The sequence below is a fragment of the Charadrius vociferus genome, unplaced genomic scaffold (genome assembly GCF_000708025.1).
Source record: "Charadrius vociferus isolate BGI_N301 unplaced genomic scaffold, ASM70802v2 scaffold516, whole genome shotgun sequence".
NCBI lineage: Eukaryota > Metazoa > Chordata > Aves > Charadriiformes > Charadriidae > Charadrius > Charadrius vociferus.
In genome coordinates this window covers 223,283-242,846 of record NW_009648777.1, presented here as the reverse complement: position 1 = coordinate 242,846, position 19,564 = coordinate 223,283, and the positions used below count along the sequence as shown (strand labels likewise).

Sequence of the window (19,564 nt, the reverse complement as noted above, 5' to 3'; positions counted from 1 at the left end):
CGGCTGTGCTCTCAGCCAGCCAGCCTGTCCCCAGAGCTTGTCAGCCGCGTTCCCGGAGCCAGCCAGAGAAGAGCCAGAGCTTCGTACTAAAACTTCTGTGTAGCCAGCGCCAACTTCTTCCCTTGCAGAGTGTGCGAGTCAAAGCTATGGGTGCATCTGCCCTACGCATGGCTTTCTATAGCAGGGATACCATTCTGGTTTTGGTAATTGGGGACAACCTCGCTGTGGTAGCACAGAGCTCACTGCTAGGTGACTGTTGGACACACATCTGGGCTGTGCGCCGCTTCAGGTACTCCCCTGCCGCATCGTAGTGTGTAATAGAGATAGGGCCCCAGTCTCGGCATGGCTTTCGGTGCGTATGTATTGTCCCTTGATTGCTAAGCCAAAACTGTGGATTTGGTTTATAGTTTCTAGACTTGTGTTGCTACCTTTAGGTCTGCCATCTCTACAGTGTGAAAGCAAACTTGTGATTTTCCCTTACAAGAATGGAAAAGACAGCCTTTCTCAGCCCAAAGAAGTGCATTTTAAAGCAAGACATGTTTTTTCTACCTCTGTAGCCTTTCCTGAGAAGGTGTAGTAAACCAACATGTTCTTTTTCAAGCAGACTTGGACTGTTACTTGTTCTATCTTAGTCTCTTGATAAGCTAGAAGTCTGATTACTCTGTCAGGTTTTAGAGGGCACTATTTTCAAAGTAGAGGTGTTTGATCTCAGTAACAGTGATAGCATCGTGCCTCTTAGGCGTCCAAACCACATGATTCAAAAATGAAGTTACGATTTGCTCTAACGTGCAGGCACAGAGTAGAGCAGCTGTTGACCATCGTTTGTCATCTCTGTGATGAAGCTGCATAAAGGACGAAGAAGAAAATCGCTTAGTTGAGCACACAGGGGGGCTTCCTGCCATTAAATGACTCAAACTGGAATTTGACGTGGAGTTTAGAGGGTTGGTGGTGCTACTTCTGAAAAATGTGTTGTGGGATCTTGAGTTGCCTGCAGGATGGCTAGAGGCTTACATGTATGGCAATGGTTCCATCAGTGTAATATCTCCAGACCTTGATTCAGCACTTAGTCAGAAAGAAAGGTTTCTGCTTGCTGGACCGTTGTTTAGTCACTCTGAGCAAACCTTGTCACCTTCCTGCATGATGTTATTTTTCTTGTGGTCATAACTGAAAGCTGGTGTTGACATACACTCTATTAGGAAATCACCTTCAGCCATCACTAAAACAGTCCCCTGAAATAGCAAGACATTGCCTGGACACCCCACCCCACCAGCGATTCCTGTAACTGGGTAGAGAGACCAGTTCAAACAGATACCTGCTTTGACGGTGAAGCTTTTGAGCTTTCTCCTCACTTGCCGCACCCCAGCTCCCGTGTTGCAAATAAATGCCGGCCTCTGCGCTCCTTCTACACAGCAGGGTGCCTCGTGCCTGGCCTCAGTCGCTTTTCTATCAGTATGTAGTGTGGATGTAAGATCCCCAAGGACAGTTTTGACTTCTCCTTTATTCTCATTTGAGCTGCCATGGGTGGGAATAAGGTAGTAATTTTCTGTGCTTTCAAAGCGGAAGCGTGCTAACTGACCTGGATGCATAGAATTTTGCGCGAGTTCAGAAACTTAATAGTCGTGGACCGTGATTTTGTGCGGGAAGACCATCCGGGCAGTCTCGGGTGCTTACAAGCATGGTTGGACACTTCATTAACGTTACACCATGCAGAATGGATGGAGAGAGCAATCCCACCATTCATCACACGTTCATAGCTGCAGAGCTGGCAGGCAGAAGTGTTAGAAATGCGGTAGTTTGTCTGGTGATGAGGAAAAGAAAGATGGAATTAGCTAATAATTTGAGTTGAGAATGGGGAGCGTCCTGAGAATAATGCAATGGTCTCGTCTTGTCCTAAACCCCTGATATTCCTGGAATGGTTTATGTGATTGGATTGCAGGTTGGGTAGTGCTGATGTTGGCCTGGATGAATCTCCCATAATCATCTTTATACATGCTTCTCAAGAGCAAGTAATTTATTTACAGCTTGTGCTTTCTCTAAAGCTATGCTGGAATGTCTTAGAAACTTGTTCTGCTTAGCAGTGTTTGAAACTGCTCCTGAGACATATCACAGTAAATCTATGTATTAAGTGTTTTCTGCAGGTAGTGTCTTTTCATCTTGAGTTGTGAAAATATATTTGGATGATTTTATTTTCTTAAATATAATATGCCTCTTTCCCCTTTCACAGTAGACTACACAGAGCAGCCAAAGCTCTTGAAGCTTATGCAGACCTGTCTTGAAGAACACCACAGCTATTGTATCAACGGAGTCTGTGCTTTCCACAGCGAACTGAGGAAACCCATATGCAAGTAAAGAATACTGCTTATAAGTATCCTTCTTAGAAAATAACAACAGTAGCATCATTTCTTTGCCTGCTACATGAGTGCTGTTGTGGCTTAGGACGGTTAACGAGGCAGTAGTGCTGCGCGAGTGTAATAGTAAGGAAGGGAGAGGGAACATTCACGGCTATATAAGTCACTCTGTGATGTCATCTCAAATCACAGCTGGTGCTAGAGTAAGTAATAGAGGAATAAGTAGATTTTCACTGTGGGTGCAATGAAGGGGGCAGGATCTTCCAAGATGTCAGCTGCAACTCTCTTATTCCGCAACTGCTTACAAACCAATCGGGACTATGGTGCCCTTAAAATTTTTGAGGGTCCGTGCTGGGCAGCTTTGGCCTCTGGAGTAGTTAGAGCAGCTAAGGATCAGCAGAACACAGTGCTGTTTGCCCACACCCTTCACGATGAGAGTATGTTTAGGCTGAGTTTGCTGCTGTGGCTGCAGTACTTCAGCTAGCTTTAAACTAGATAAACTGGGGCAACTGGTAGTCTTGGTGGAGTGACGAGGTACTGACCGAGCACCGGATTCGGTCCGTCCGCATTTAGACTTGCTCTAAATTGTTTAAACTGATGAAAACTAAAATGTGTTTCTGAAATACAAAGCATAAGAAGTTGTGAATAACTTTTGCATGGTGTATATTTATTTTGTAGGTGCCTTGCAGGTTACAATGGAGAGAGGTGTGAACATTTAACACTAAATTCATATGCACATAATTCTTACGAACGCTACATTGCTGTGGGAATCGGTGTAGGAATACTGACAAGTGGGATACTTGCTATCATCTACTGCTACGTAAGAAAGAGGTACGGGAGATATGTAACCATCTGATTACATTCGTCTGAACTACAGTGAGCAGGAAGAAACAGTGTGCAGAGTTATGAGGGTGCCGGGAGTGTGTTCTTGCCTGTTATTGGTGTGCGATGTGATCTTAAAGGAGCTGACACTTCATAGCTCTGCTTTCTGATCTGCCGGTTGGGTGAAATGGTGCGATTGTCTGAAACGTGCGTTTTGTTGGGGCTGCCTAAATGAGTTAGGTGATTAGATTTAGGTTCTGTTCAGACTGCTGTGGTCTAGATTTGTCTAATTAAAATCACATTATGTTGTCCATTTTAGATGCGGGAAATTGAAATCACCCTACAAAGTGTGCATGGGCGAGACGGCATTGTGAACATCTGGCATTGGGACACTTACCAGTTTGCCTGTGAACAAGAGGAAGTTCTGCTGGGAAGGCCACCCCGCTCCATCTGGCAGGTACCCCAGCCTCTCTGATGAGGTGAAATAAAGGGAATGACAGAGCGAGTACATAAAAGGAATTCCTGCAGAACTGACGGGCCCCACTCACTTCTGAAGAAAGACTTCCTCTTTTTAGTCAAGGTTGCTAGACGAGCAGGTCCGAACAGCTAAGGGTGCTTGCAGCCCTCTCAACGCTCCCCTGTGGTTGGTGTTTGCTGAGGGGAGGACTGGTTGGTTTTAGTTGTTTTCAGTCATTTCAAGCCCAAATACAGTGTTCTGCTCTGGTCTTTTTTGTCCTTTTTTTTTTTCCCCCTCTTCTTTTTTCTCCTCTGGAGGAAAAGTGCAACCTGTCTCACAATGGAGTTTTATTGTGAACATCATGTGCTGACAAGAAACCGTTTGGGTTCGGATTTCAGTGTCTGCTGCCTGTGTGTGTGGATAAACAGCCCTGTTGCAACGCCACAGTTTCCTTCAGCTTGCTAAGCAAAGCATAGGCTTCTGGTGCCGTAAAGGACAAAATCATAAAATGCTATGGACTGAGGAAAATGGATGGTTCTCAAAAGCTTATTTAAACTTAGGAATAGCGAGTAAGCAATTCCTGGAAAAGTCAACTGTGACACCTCTGGGCGTGGCAAGTTCTTACTGGTTTTGTAAGCAAAGGAATGGGACGTCTTTCTCAAAATGGATTCTTGAGCGTGCTCATGACAAAGAACTCTACTCTTCCCTAACAGCATATAGCAGCTCATCAAATTCACAGAACTTCAGGCCGAACGTTACCTTGCTGCACCGTGCTTTCAGCCCAAGGCTTCAGTTGCTAGCAAAGCTGGAATTTTGTTATGAAACTTCAGTATTGCTTTGTCCAGGAAATGCACTCTCTTTATTCCGTTCTTTATTCCTTTTATGTGCACAAACTGACCACTCGAATAAGAATGAAATGACAGTAGAGATTTTGTTCCACCCTGGACAAACTCATTACATATCAGATGCTTGATTTTCTTCATCTTGTCTATGAAGAATCACAAAGGTAAAAAGATTTTGTTCATGGAAAAGCGAAGAAAAATAGTTCTGAATATGGTGGCACTTACTGTGACTTCTCACTGACATTTGGAGTGCTTGCCAGCGCTGATGAGACTGGAGATGGCTCTAAGAGATTTTCATTTCAGCTGTTGCACGTTGTAGATGCACCTGCTATGCTTAGTCATCTATGAGAAAAAGGCAGTTATGTACTTGGCGATTTTATGGGATGATATAGGCTCCTACATTTAGGTGCCTGCTGGAAAGCTGAATGTCTTTTTTATGTGAGTCAATTTTCACAACAGGTTGCATGTCGTTTGTTGAAAAAACCCTGTGTATTTGTGAGACTACAATGATAATGCTGAAATGTGTATGAAAGAGTGGCTTTTGAAAGGGTGAATGTACATTTGGCACTCAAGTGGTCTGAAGTTCAGTGGGCTTCTCACATGGGGGAATCCTGGTCAGTAGCTGAGTTACCTTGGCTCTCCATTTGATACCAATAAATAAAACAACATGTCACACACTGTTTGGTTGGAGTCGTCATGCAACAGCCTGGAGCAAGCAACACAGGCATACACAGACAGGATTGTTGGTGAGGAGCTGGATGGAGACAGACACCAGACCTTTCCTTTGTGTCGACATGAGCGGTTTGTAAGAGGCACTGAACTCACTTTGCAGCTATCAGCGTTTTTGTTTTCTTCATCTCAAGTTAAATCTTCAGATCTCTATGTTGCTTGCTCCATTCCATTCTTCTGACCTTTTCTTACTATCCATTTTCAAGTCAGCTTTCGGTAGCTGCTCTGATGTTTTCTGTGTCCCATGTATATACTGAGAGTACAGTTAGATGTGGATCACAGTCTGCGCATCCACACACAGACACACAAAGACACCCTTCACCCCTCGTAAACACTGGAGAGGCTGAACAGAAATACCTGTAAGAAACATGCATGTCACCAGGAAAACACAGGTGAGAGATCTTTCTCATGGATCTCGGAGAAAATTTTACATCTGCATAGACCAAAGGATGAAAAGCCTCAAAGCTTTTGTCGTGTTGAGTGAATTTCCCTCTCCTCAGTTAGTTGAGTCTTCCTGCGTGCACATTGCAAGCGTTGCATTCCCTTTTAGCGGACCAACCCTTCTGCATCACAGAGGCTGTGTCTTGGAGCAGACATGCACAGTAACATAACTTAATCGGGGTGTACGTGCAGTTGTTAAAGGAGTTCTAAGGGCAGGAGTTTGAACAACTGGACTTCCGCTTGTCCAAAAAAAGCTGTTGGTGAGAGATGGATTTTGTTTTGTTTTAACCATTTGCATGTCCTCTTACTGATTTTTTTGACACCCTTTATGGACCAGTGGCCCATCAGGTACCTTGCAGGATATGCCAGTGCTTCTTCAAAAGTATTTACTTGTTGCAGTGAGACACCTGTACCTATAGAAACACACAGCGACTTCCTTTTTTTTAAATGTTTGGTTAAACATAACTGGAAAGGAAGGTTTTACTTCAGGCCGTAAATTAACAGGAGACTAAGTAAATTTTTTTTCTAGTTGCTGCCAGTAAAAGTTTGCTGAGATTTTTCTGCTAGTGAAAGAAAAGCTTGAGAGCGAAACACCAGATGAGTCTGTGCCGTGCAAAATGAGACTTTGTGTAAGGGCAGAGTGAGAATGAAATGGGAAGACAAAGATGGGAAAAACGAAGGAAAAGGAGTTCTTTGCTTTGTTTTAGTTTTCTTTTTCCAAGTGGGATTGAGGCTTCCAGAAGTGGGCTCATCACCACCTGGGTGATGTACGCTTTTCGTGCTGAGGCACAACCTCTGAGTAGGCTACCAGCTTCTTAGACATCCGAGGCTAGTGGCATCAGCACAGATGACAGCTTTCTCCATCAGTCTCACTGTTTACAGCCCGTGTGGGAGAAGAGCGTTGTCACTGCAGTTTTCAGGGATTTCATCAGGCCCAAGCTGTGTTTGAGGCATCACTGCATGAATGAATCACAATGCTGTTTGATGCAGTGACCCGTCTGAGGAAGTCTGCGTTGCCTCAGAGTGCTCCTTGGAGTCAGCCGTGCTGAGCCCTGCCTTGATAAGTGACAGATGCTACTGGGCTAGTACGGTGTGTTGCTGCTTACGGTGCTGAATTTCCTGCAGAACTGGCCTGCCGGAGGATCGGGATCATCTTTCCTGGCTCATTTATCAGGCTCAGACTCCTTCTGTAATGGCATAATTAAGAGTCGTAAGCTTCTGCTTCCTATTAGCTGCACGTGCCAAAACCTGCCATTTCAAGAGGAGACCCTGCGTTTGTGTGGCTTTTTTAGGCAGTCCTGCATCAGCTTTGTTGGGGCACCCGCTCAACAGGGCCCAGAGAGAGACGTTAAAGACGGGGGCCTCCCTTTCCAAAGGACAGAGCACTTGCCCTGGGTATGATCCTGGCTGGTGGAACCACACTGGCTTTTCCTGCAGCGCATCTCTCAAGCCGGTTGCCCTTAAGCCACCCAGTCACCATGTAGGTGTACGCTGTTGCTAATGCTTGGCTGGGACTTGAATACCTCCCCTGAATTCGACACCCATTTTCTATTGAAGCGTGTGGGTGGCCTGCAGTTTACCTGATCCCAGCAAGGTCTATTTAAAATGGTGAGATGCGAGCCTGTGGAAAAGGTGACTGCCATTTCAAAATACTGCTTTTAATCTTGGAAGGAAGCGTAAGGAAGTGTATCGATGGCTCATGTTCGGAGTGTGCAGGGTCCCAGTCCTTCCTGCCTGATAGGATGCACTGCTGATGAACGGCCGTGCCCGTGATCGCACGTGGCTGATTGCTCCATCTGAGCTGCAAGGGCACAGGGGCAGCCAGTCCCCTGGCCCCTCTCGTCCGATAGCCAGCTGATGACTGCAGACAGTACCAGAGGCTCCTGAAGAAGGTCTGAGGTCTGGTGGCAGGCAGGTAGGTCGGAGACAGTTTGCCATCAGAGAGGGTTTCTGCTTATTCTGGGTTGCGTCCTAAGAACGAGCTGTGAACCTGGTTAATTGCTAGTGACTCTGGACTTTATGCAAAAAGAAACAAAAAACCAACCAAACCAAACAACCAAACAAACAAAAAAAATCAAACCCCCCAAAATCATATGGCTCTCAGCAAGATTTTGTAGCTTTCTCATTCCTTACACCTATTACGTCTTTTATTTAATTTCTGGTCTATGAAATGCACTGTACTTCAAAGGCATCCCACAAAGACAAGGCTAACATGGCAAAATAATTGATTTAATAATTGAGTTCAGAATAGCTCCCATGGCGCCTGAAGCTTGCAGTCCTTAATGGGTTTGTCTGTAGAACATCCTATGAAGCAAGGCAGCGCTGCGGGGAGGATGTGCTGTGGAGTACTAAGACAGGGAGCGGTTAAAGTCACATGAAGGAGAGGCATCAAACTTTTCAAACCCCCTCGTAGTGCCGTAGCTGATGGATCATTCTTCTGCTCCTTTGAGTTCTTTTAAGAAGTGGTTCTCCAGTAGATCGGTAATGCCCTAGCAGTTTTGAGAGAGGGAAAAGAGGGATCGGTCCTGGTAAAATCAAAGTTTGATGGCAAACAGCAAGAGTTTCTTTTTGGATTTTCATTTCAACCCTATAGCTTGTATCACGAGAGCAATTTTTCGGCTGTTTTGTTTGTGTTTTAACTTTCGGAGCTATTGAGAGAAGTATCATGAAGTAAGTGTTTGAAATAAGACAATTTGTGTGAGGCGGTTAACTAATCTGAAGACTGTATTCAGTCAACAGATAAATAATCTGAAGACTATTCAGTCAACTCCAGCCTATCATAGGTAGGGTCTTCAGTAGCCCTGCTGGTTTCAGTAGGTCCTGGCACGGAACCGAACAGCTTCATGGCAGTGGGGTTGCTGAATCCAGCCACTCGAAAAAGAAGCCTGAAAAATGAGGAGTGGGGAAAAATGCACTGGTTATGGCTTGCATTTCAAGGTGTCATTTTTGTGGCCCAAAGGTGCCAGTGAGCAACCTGACCTGCCGACTGGGAGACTGAAAGTGCTGTCTGTACAGCTCAGCGCTCCGTGATCTCTCTGCTTTGCAGAGCTCTGATGGCATCTGCATGGCTGCTTGTACATGTCCTGTCGTTAGCCTTGCCCGGAAGAGGGAAACGCCTGTAGAGGTCCCTATTGTACTATAAGTCCAGGAAATGATTTGGGACTCCTTCTTTACGACCCAGTTAACAAACAAAAAAAAAAAGTGCAGGTACTCATTAAAAACTCAGTGTAAGTAGTCATTAATTATCATGCCAGCAATAAAATCTTGTACTATGACTAGACGTTGGGCTGCTCCTACTCTCGCTGAATTGAATGGGAGCAAGAGCAGGCTCTGTAAGAAGCAGCTCTCAGCAGGCTGAAGGAGGCGTCACAGCACAGCCGACGCCACTGATTTGTGCAGAAGAGGAAAAGGTTTATGGTGCTGTTGCTGGGAGTGCTGTTCCACCAGGCCGCTTTTGCGAGTTGCTGCGCAGACGGGAAGAGCAGGCTCTCACGTGGCTGCGGGGGTTAGAAGCTGGGGCACGGACTGGTTTTGCCCCGGACTGTAAGCCCCGTTGCCTGTGTGGGCAGGCAGACCCCTAAACGAGAGGGTAGGTAACTGCAGGGAGAAGAGGTGATTGCCTTTTTTCTAGGAGGCCAGATGAAACGATACGGGAGAAAAGAGAGGCACAGAAAAGGGCAAGTTGTTTTATCTAAGTTATTGTGAAACCAGATGTTGGCGTAGACCTTTGGCCTACCCATCCAGGTTCTAGGTGACTGCTTTTCTCTTGTTTGCAGACCAACATTTTGCCTTTTATTTAAGGGAAACAGCGGAGGCCCGACACCTAAGGCCTGGAAAGAGAGCCAAGGTGCCATTTGCTGGAATTGATCGACATCGTGATAGCGGAAGGATCGAAATTGGTAGCACCAAAGTCTAAGTCTTGTTGAATGCCTTGTGAAGGCTTCAAATTGACAAATATTCATATAGAAAAGGAAGTAAAAATGTAAGCAATAAGTTACACCAAAAAATAAGTATAGTAAATGAAGATTTTTCACATCGAGTTTTTAATGTAGCTAATTTTTAAAGATTAGTTATCGTCCACACCTTGCTATTAAGTCCACATAGAAACAACAGTTTGCATCACCATATAGAGCCTGTCGTATAGCTGGTCCAAACTGATTGTTAGGTTGTTCAAGTCAAACTAAAATTCAAATTTTATTTTTTTTAAATGTAAAAACAGTCTGTGAGACAAAATTTTACAGACAATAGGGTAAAAACTCTTTTAAATGCTCATTCTCTGGAGTAGTTCAAGATGAGCTGAACTTGGAATTTGAGGCATGTCTTGCATGGCCATTTTGGGGGAGTTTTCCATCTGATGGCTTGGGGGTTTTTTGCCAGATTGTGGAAATAAGGCGACCTGTGAAATTCCGCTGCAGCTCTGGGCTTAGTTTTCCAACTCCTAAAAAGGTCAGAAGTATTCAAACGCGAGGTTTTGGTTCCGTCTCTAACACTGAGTCACTTAAACACTAATCTTTAATGAAATCTTCATATTGAATTTATCTGGTGAATGTTGGCAAACAAGTTTCCCTGTAAAGATTCCCTAGTGATGTTTCTTTTAAACAGTATTCCGTCCTTTAATAAGCAAAATACATGTTGCTGTACTTTGAATACCTGATATTCAAATACCAAGCTGTGTTTCCTGGTCATGACTGACTAAAGTGCAGTATGGTGGCGTTGCCACTGGCTGATTAGAGACAGGCGGATGGAGAGCCAGCCTGAGGTGGCCAGCGTGGGAAAGCTTCCTGGGCAGGGTCCGTCTGTGAGCCCAGAGCTGGGTGCCCATACCTGCTCCCGCAGACCTGCAGTGCTCCTGGAAGCCCAGTCTTCAGAGTAGCTGTTGCTGTTGGCAAAGTGATGTGCCATCACCTTCAGCTTCCCAAGACCAGGAACCACGTTGTGATGCAGGGTGGGAGTTAGAGCTTTGTCACTGCCAAGTATGTTATACTCTGATTTTTTTTGGACTGTTACTTGGAATTTTTTTATTATTTTTTTTTTTTTTGCTGGGGGGGAATGCAAGAACCTTTCCTCTCTCTTCCATATTTAAGACTGATGTGGCCTTCACCGTACCTCCATCTGACAAGTAGCACAGCCGGGGTTAAGACATGAGAGGACAGGGCCGTGCTTTGCAAGAGCGTCTGACTAACTCGGGCAAAGCTAATTTGTTTGACATCATTTCTATACGTAAGACTAAGTCTGTTTGTGTCCCATTGTTATGGCAAATCCCATGATGAACTGCATTTTATTGACTTCTGCTGGCCGTTTGGCAGAGCCCAGCAGCAGATTTGAATATGAGCACTGTTCCAGGAAGCTGTCTTAATAGATACTAATTCAGAATTTAAAGGTTGCGGGGCAACAGATCGGCCTCGCAGGTAGCTGTGACAGCTTTACGTAACAGGGAGGACCTGGGCACTTGGGTGCATCCCTGCTTTGCGAGCCGGGCAGCCCAGCAGCCACCCATTGGGTGGGTGAAGCAGGCTGAGATGAGTCAGTGGCGAGCAGGGACAGCAAGGGGGAACCTTGAATTACAGGCCATGCCATTAGACAGTATTTGGCTAATCATTTTGTGCCTTTTCTCCTCTTCTCAAGGCTATAGCATCACATATTCATGTGAGTGTGTTAGAGGGATGCTGTTCAGGAAGAGAAACCCAAGTGGTCTTATCTGTGTTTGTGGTTTTTGGAAACTGTTAGCATCTAAAGTGTTAGTTTGATGGGTACAAATCTTTGTAGCTCTGGCATGACACTTGGTGGACTTTGGCATCTTAATCTGCCTTCTGTCTCTAGCAGTGCAAACGCTGAAGCTTGGCAAGCTGGGATTTATCATCACTGTAGACATGGGCAGTGGGGGGAGAGTAGCTGTTGGCAAGTCTGGGAAGGCAGATGCTGCAGCTGCATTTCTGAACGGGGACATTATGTCTGCCCTGTCCAGATGAGCAGGACTTATGAAGAAAGGCTGAGAGCGCTGGGACTCTTTAGCCTGGAGAAGAGAAGGCTGAGGGGGACCTTATTATTGCTTACAAGTATCTAAAGGGTGGGTTGAAGGAGGATGGAGCCAGACTCTTTTCAGTGGTTCCCAGTGACAGGATGAGGGGCAATGGGCGCAAGTTGGAACATAGGAAGTTCCGTTCAAATACACGGAAAAACTTCTTTACGGTGAGGGTGACAAGGCACTGGCACAGGCTGCCCAGGGAGGGGGTGGAGTCCCCTTCTCTGGAGATTTCCAAGACCCACCTGGATGCAGTCCTGAGTAACGTGCTCTGGGCAATCCTGCTTTAGCAGGGGAGTGGAACTCGATTATCTCTAGAGGTCCCTTCCAACTCTGAAGATTCTGTGATGTGTTGGTCCTGATCTTGCCTGCTTTCAACACGTTAGCAATGTTGGTGTTGATCTGTGAGCGCTGAGGATTTCCCTTGCAATGAATAATGCAGGTGTAGAAGAATAGTCAGCCTGTCTTTATACTGTTATTTTTCTTACCCAGCAAGGGAAATAGTTGAATCCACAGTTCCCGTTTGATTGGGCTATGGGGCCTAATCTTTCTGTTCGGCTTGAGATCAGACCTGGGTCCACACATAGGAGCAAATTCTTTGATACCTGATGGCTGTAACAGAGCGGTGGCTGTGAAAACCTTCAAGCAGGAGTTTCTGCTAATTTGCTGCCTTATTTTCAGGGTGGTAGTGAGGTGCAGAACAACAAATTTCAAGGTAAATGTGAACAAGAAGATGAAGGCAAGTTGAGCCTGGCGGAAGGCGTTGTGCTTAATAAACCTGTAAAATCAGTCGCTTCCAACCTGATCCTGTAAAACAAGTCAAAAGAAACAGGACAGAGTGTCTCAAAGCAAAATAAAGTTCACAACCCAGAACGGTGTTTGGCGAGAGCTAACTAGTTACCCTAATGGCAGAGTGAAATGTGTGGAAAGTCACAAGAGATGCATATCTCACTGCAGCAGCCTCTGCTTCAGCTGTGTTCTGGTTTCCCGCTTAGGCTTTTACGGCTGAACAGGTCGTTGTAGCCCCTTTGCGAGTGCAAGCATGTGCAGCTCAGCTTACGTAGCCTAAAATAACAGCTCTTCGCTTTGCCTGCTGGGTGTGCGGACCCCTGCTAAGTGAACAGAGATGCCAGCAGTAGAGCTGGCTTTGGTAGCTGTATTGCAGACCCCTTTTCAGTAGTTCATGGGCTGGTGGTGTTCAAGGGTCTGATATTGCTCTGGTCGCCAAGCAGGCTGAAAGTTGGCCCTGTTACAGCAGTGCCTGTTGCTCACTGTGTGCTCTCATAATCGGGTACCACTTGCATGAGCTCCCGTGTGAGTCCAACAGCTAGAGGTTAAAGCGTGGTGTGTTCTCGTTTTCCAGCTAAAAGTAATTTTATAGCTCTAACTACCCGTGAATGAGTTTTGCAGTGTCTGCTGCCGCGCTGGGAGCAGTGCCCTTTCAGGCTGTCCGGCTTTACCGGAGTGAACCGGCACACTGAAATGCAGGCAAGACTCCCGAGTTGATGAAAGATGGGAACTTGTCTTGCCCTTTTCCCTTGCCTTATTAATACTTCTCTTGACTTTTTTGGTGGCACGTTCACAACTTCTCACGTGCAAATACATTTGAAAGTTCTCCTCCCTCAGGCATCTCCTGAATTCCTTCCTCCATCACTAACTACTTTTTCCATCAAGATTATAGCTGCAAAAAAATGTTCTCTATGGGCTAGGTGCTCCCCTGCGCATGAAAAATGTGTGCAGGAGCCAAGAAACACCAGGAGTTTCTTCCTGGTTGTTCCCAAGAAGAATGGGGAGTGACGCAGGCAGAGGACATGACCTTACACCGACACACACATGCTCTGAGGCCTGTACAGAGATGGCCATGTCCTCAGCGAAACCATAAGGAGTTAGGTGGTGGTCGGACCGAGTTGGATGGCCCCTCATGTTCCTCCCTGACCCTTGCTTTCTGGTCTAGTTTGGTTCCTTTCAGGTTCTTCTTTCCTGGAATGCCCAAAGCAGGTGTCCCCTCTTCCCACCAAGACCAGGTGCATGGTTGCAGAAGGAAAACACCTAGGTTTGCTCTGTGTGGAGACCTTTCCCTTGAAATGGACACAGTGGGGAGCTGCAAAGAAGCATTTTAACCCCGATTCTGAGCTCTGCCAAGGGCTGGGCTGCACCCCATTGAGAAGAAACTGCGAGAGGCCTTGCAGGGTTGGGAGGAATGATGGAGCCTGCTGCCCTTGCTTTTGTCTTCTGTTACTCGGTGCATGTTTGCACTGGTTTGACCTCCTCAGTCCATTTAGGCAGAGAGCAGATACCCCTGTGTGGGGTACCACTATAAACTTGTTCAGTGTGCCCTTGTAATTCAGGTGCCATATTCAAACTGCAGCCTGGAAGGTCTTTAAAGGGCTATTTAAGATTATTCCGGGTAGGGTTAGTTTGATTGCTTTTTAAACCATTGAGTATTTGTGAAATGTAGCAATTGAATGCCTCCATGGAAGGCTTTTCAAGAGAATTAATCATAAAGTAAGGAACTGTGATTTTCCCAATTAGCTCTGGCCTAACTCCAAGCCCTGCTGCAGGCTATAGTAAAGCATCTGTTGACTTCAGTGGATGCAGACTTAGGCTACTTGGACCACATGAGTCGTTGGGTATTTAGGTGTTTGTCTTTTGAGTGCTATGGGATTCCTAAAAGTTCCCGTTTGTGATGTTTTCTTCAGTAAAAAGTACCGTGATATATAAGAGCAAGATAGGAGATACAAGCTAACATGCTATTCAGCAACAGCAACTCATTAATTATAATTAATTAAAAGTTGACAAAGGTGCCCTGTGTGTGCGATAAAAAAATCTCTGACTTTAATGTGCATTCCATACCTTGTGCTAATTCAGAGCTGAGGCTCTGACTTAGATTTCAGGTGTTTTGGTAATGCTGAACAGCAAGTTTGTCTTTTATTTCTCATAAAAATTATCTTTGTTAACCTGGAACTCACATTCATGCAGATCAGTACATGTGCAGAAAGCCCTGCAGAAAACATCTCTTGATCCTTGAAAGTTATCAGTCAGAAAAAATCCACCCCAAACCCAAACCCGAGCCATGTGGGGGAGAGTTGGATCCCACGTGCCCACTGCCGTGTCCCTCCTGAGCCCCATATGAGTGTTGGGCGCAGGGGGCTCTGCCGTGGCGCAGTGGCAGATCTGTATGCACAAAGATGGTTTCTGAACAATCTTCATACTCTGCACAAAATCTTTAGTGCAGTCCTTTTCTGCACATTAAATTCCCCCACAGTTTATGGTCCTATGCTGAAAGCAAATATGATCATTAATAGAAACAATACAAAACCACAATTCCGTATCATTTAATGCAAGTCACTGCCAAAGAAATCCAAGCAAGGGTTTCCACATATCACGAGGAATTAGATGGTACAAAAGCAGCTCGCGTCTGCTCTGGGTCTGTTATTTCAGAAGCTTGAGCTCAAACATGGGTCCATCGCAAATTGTAGACCTTCTAAGTTTTCTTTCTCTTTTGTGAAGCAACAAGCTACATGGGTACAAGACAGGAGCTAAAAGTTTCTTTGGCCTGTGCTAAGGGTGAGGAAGCAGCAAAGGGAAAAAAGCACAAATTGATTTGCTGAGACCACCATGCACAGAATCTGACGTGTCCCAACTTGCTGAGTTAAACAGGCACAATGACAAAGTCATAGTCACTTTTGAACGTAATGACCTGTCAGTTTTGCCACTCTTAAATCTCTCTCCTTGGTCAACTTTAAATTTTTGTTCTCCCGCAGCACGGATTGGGGCTGTAGCATCAGGAAAAGGAGTCTGGGAGGCAGCCAGTGCTACTCCGGCTCACCATCCCCGGAAGAAGCAGTCTGTGAGAAGGGCAGGAGTCTGGATCACCAGAGATGCAGGTGCAAGTCTCTGCCTCCGCATGTGCATTCGGTAAGTTGCCGATGCTCTGCGTGCCTCCGTGCTACCACCAGAGGAGTATCTGAATAGCTACAGGGATGCTATGGGGATGAAAGTATTACAGACTGTGAAGGTAGTTCATAGGTGCTGGGGGATGGTAAACCAATACTTAGTCCTTAAGTAACACTTTGCATCTGTAGATGGAAAACCGGTCTCGCCCTCAGCGTGCACTCTGGGGGAAGCAGGCAGCCTGTCAGCAGCCGGCTGAAATTACATGGAGGCTCCCCTGGCCTGTCACGCTGCAGAGCAAGTGAAGGCTTCTCTGTTTCTTCTTTTGCTTTTGCTGCTTGCCTCCTTCAGCCCTGCCATCCATAAACAACTGGGGGGAGTTTCGGGTGTTGCTAATTTTAATAAAGTGGTTTTAGGAATGTTTTGCCTCTCTGGAGCTTTCATAACATATACTAATAGAGGCTTTTGGCAAGAACAGTAAAGCAAATTGCTCCCACCCTCTCTTAGCATGCGGTAAGCAGTGTCTATCCCAGCACCCACGTGACTGAAAGTCTGAATGCAGCGCAGCACCTGGTAAGCTGGGAATGCCCTTGTGAAACACCCAGGCCTCTGTGTCCAGCGCAGAAGTGCCAGCCTCTGCCCTCCCACAGTCGCTTTGCCCATGGTCTCTGTCAACTCGTGCAGTTCTCAGAGCTGCATATTTTTGATGGGTAATGTTCTGTCATTGGGGTTGCACATCCTTGCACCGTGGATTCCTGTAAGCTTTCATTTCCTTTGCTTTTGAGGGCTTGCATCAGACTTTCAGGCACTATTGAACAGAGACATTTCTGTTTATCTGCCTACCTGGTAAGGGAAAGGTAAGCAATTTTTATGCTTTAAATGCCTCTCATATCTCCCCAAGGGCATTTAGTTATCTCATTCCTTAGCTGTAGATAGACTTGTAGTGGGTGTAAGTCAGTTTCCTCCTGCTTTATCTGCAAAGCAATCTGAAGCCCAGCTGAGTTCATAGTGCAGTACGCAGTGATTTACCTTACAACAAGTAGAGTCAGGACTTCACACCGTTGCCTTTTCCTCATTGTTTTAAATTAAAGAAAAAGTTCATGATGGCTTCGTTTACAGCAAACACCTTTTTCAGATGCAGTTGTCTCTGTTCAGGTGGTGCTAATGATGGATTAGAGGTGTGAAAAACAGGCCCAACATTTCCCACTTGTGGTGGCAGCGGGAATGACACCAGAGCAGCCTGTGCCCCCACATCGGTACAGCCAGGGCAGCTCTTGCATCAGAGCAAAGGCTGCTCTCGGTGGCTCAGAGTATGTCAGGAGCGGTCTCTCCTCCCCACCCATTCCGTTCACCAAAGTGACTGGCATAGGATGAAAGGAAAAGAAAATGGGGTCCTGTCTAAGAAGGTTTTGGTGACACCGACCACACTGAGGTTATCCTGGGAGTCAGGCTGAAATGAGACGCGTTCTAGTTTTTTCTTGCTCGTGACACAGCATATGACTCATGTCCTTTTTACCAAAGTCTGGGGGAAGCTTGTGTGCCGTGGGGAGGAGGTGTGGAATGGGAAGGTCGTGAAATGTAGGAAAGCTTATCTCAGTCTCCCCGGAGTTTTGTGCAGAATGAACAAGACTTGTAAGTCCAGTGCATTTTTCTGGAATATACCGAGGACTGTTGGGAAGAAAAATCATTGCAAGACCACCAGGTGCCAGTGTGTATTTTGTGCCAGGCAGTCTTGGCTCTATGCCCTGCTGTTCTGCCCAGTTGCTGTTCAGGATTGTGATCAGACAAAGCAGCAAATGAGGGTGATGGCTGTAGGGAATTGGAACTGGGAGACGGGAGAGAATGCAAGTGTGCTGGTGACAGAGGACGCAGGGCTGGGAGATGAGCTGTGCAGCGTCCAGCTGGGGGCAAGGGGAAGAGAAAGGCTGTGGTTTAGAGTGGGCCCAGCCAGTAGCCAGCGATGATTGCTACGGTGCATGTGCCGCTAAAGGAATGGGATTGCTTTGCGAAAGAAGAGCCCGCAAGGCTGGGGAATACAATACACCCACTTTTCAGGGACAGAGATGTACCTAAGGGTCTGTCACGGCCCTTCTAAAGAGGCCAGGATAGTAAGCGGTGCCCTCTTTATCTTCAGAACTACTTTCAGCAAGGCCAGTGAGCTGGACTGGCTCGGACAGACAGCCTTTACTGCAGCGCACGGCGCGACAGGCTTGACTGAATATCTCTGTGCAGGAGATAGCATCTTGGATGGGAGGCTGTATGTGTTTTCTGGTCAAGAGTACATCAGAGATAGGCATGTGGGAGCTGAGGGAAACCAGCTTGACTCAGAGAAGCATTGAAGTCCATGGGGACAGTGTTAGGCTCTGTGTTATGTGCAGACCCCAGGGGTTTGCTAAGAAATAGCTGTTAACTTCAAAGGGCACCAGTTAGCCGCGACAAGATTTCTTTTAGATGCACCATGTTTGGAGACAGCAACAATATACATTCTTATGAGCACTCTCTCACCTGCCCAAATAGTATTTAAGCCTGGGTCAGCTATTATTTCTTGAATGCTTTACCCGCATCTGACCTTATGCTAGCACAGCTGTAGCCTGGAGATACAGTTCTTTAAGGAACTTGTTTTGGAGCTAAGGATGTACTGTCAGACTGCTTTGCATCGGTGCGCTCCCGGTCGTGGGTTATTCACATGTGGATTAGGAGTGACACAACTTGGTGCTTCTACTTCTCATACAGCAAGGGTTCTTACTGTTGTTGTTCTGTTAGCTTCCAAGCTGAAGCTTCCCTCTGCATGAAGCCAACTCCTCCATTCCCCAAAGGTAGCTACCTGGTCAGTTAAATATGTGCCAACCGGGGTAGGCGTACATTGCTTTTAATACAGCATTTAGCTTAGAAGGAACTTTTGGGCTCTTTCTAACTCTGCTGAAAGGGTATGTCCTGAGGTGGACCGCTAGAACACGAGAGGTTAGTCTTATGACTTCTTTTTGAAAGGTATTTTTAGATTTACTGCAGAAAATGTGCAGAATTATGGACAGCTATCTAATTATTCACCATCAAAACGTCCTGTTTTGAAACACCAAAGGAATTCCCAAGAAAATTATATATTCTTCTGTGTGCGTGTGTCTGTGTATACATGTGTGGGTCACCATCTTCATCCAGCTGGAGTGGAAGTTTATGTGAAGGGGGAGGCAAAAAATCCTACATCTAGGTAAGATGTAGCAACAAGAATTCAGAGCAGTGTAATTTGCTTGCTTTCTCTACCTGAATGAGAACTACACGGGATAAACCTGTGGAAAATGATGACAACAATAATGTAGTATTTCTGTGATTTATTGTTCCCCAGCAAATGCTTTAAAGACGCATCAACTCCACAAACAATTTGTAGAAGCCATGAAGTAGAAGGATTGGTACGTACGATTAGAGGCAATTGTTGTGGTCAGTAACAGTTGTGCAATGTTACCAGTGAAGTTTTAGTGGAGAGACACTTATTGCAGATGGGCATATATCAAACTGGTCTATTGTGAGCTTGCAAGTACAGCTGAGGGATTTCCAACAGGATATTTACAAATTGTTAATATCCTGTTTATGAAAACCATGTAAACAATCGAAGGCCATTGCCCAAAGGCTCTGATGTTATTTAGATCTACGTAAAAGACAATTCCGACATTTGCAATGCAGTCGGCAACTCTGATGATATGTGACATGGTAATCAAAGTTGTCCCAATGTAATCAAACGCACGCAGCAGTGCGCAGCGCGTTGCATAAGAATGCTCTGGGAGAGGGGGAAAGAGACTTGCATAGAGACCTCTTTTTTAGTTTAGTTAACCTATGCACCCTTTAAAGTGGTTGATTTGGAAAGATGGGTAATTAGCTTTGCGTACAGCAGATCCTTCCTGGAAACCTCTCTGCTGGTTCACAAAGGGGAATGTCACAAAAACGAAATGGGGAGAAGGGTTGAGAAGCCGGGATGGAGGCGAAAGAGCTGAGCCGTGTTCTGCACGGGCTCTCGCAT

General features: G+C 45.9%; 1 protein-coding gene across 1 annotated transcript in view; it reads left to right on the top strand.

Moving 5' to 3' along the window:
* The window catches only part of EPGN (epithelial mitogen), a 7,599-nt gene extending 4,055 nt beyond the window's left edge, over nucleotides 1–3,544 (top strand). Inside the window, exons 3-5 of the mRNA XM_009886748.1 lie at nucleotides 2,225–2,345; nucleotides 3,027–3,179; nucleotides 3,490–3,544. Of these exons, the coding sequence (XP_009885050.1) occupies nucleotides 2,225–2,345; nucleotides 3,027–3,179; nucleotides 3,490–3,544 (329 nt within the window). The remainder of the gene's footprint in view (nucleotides 1–2,224; nucleotides 2,346–3,026; nucleotides 3,180–3,489) is intronic.
* Nucleotides 3,545–19,564: the final 16,020 nt, after the last annotated feature.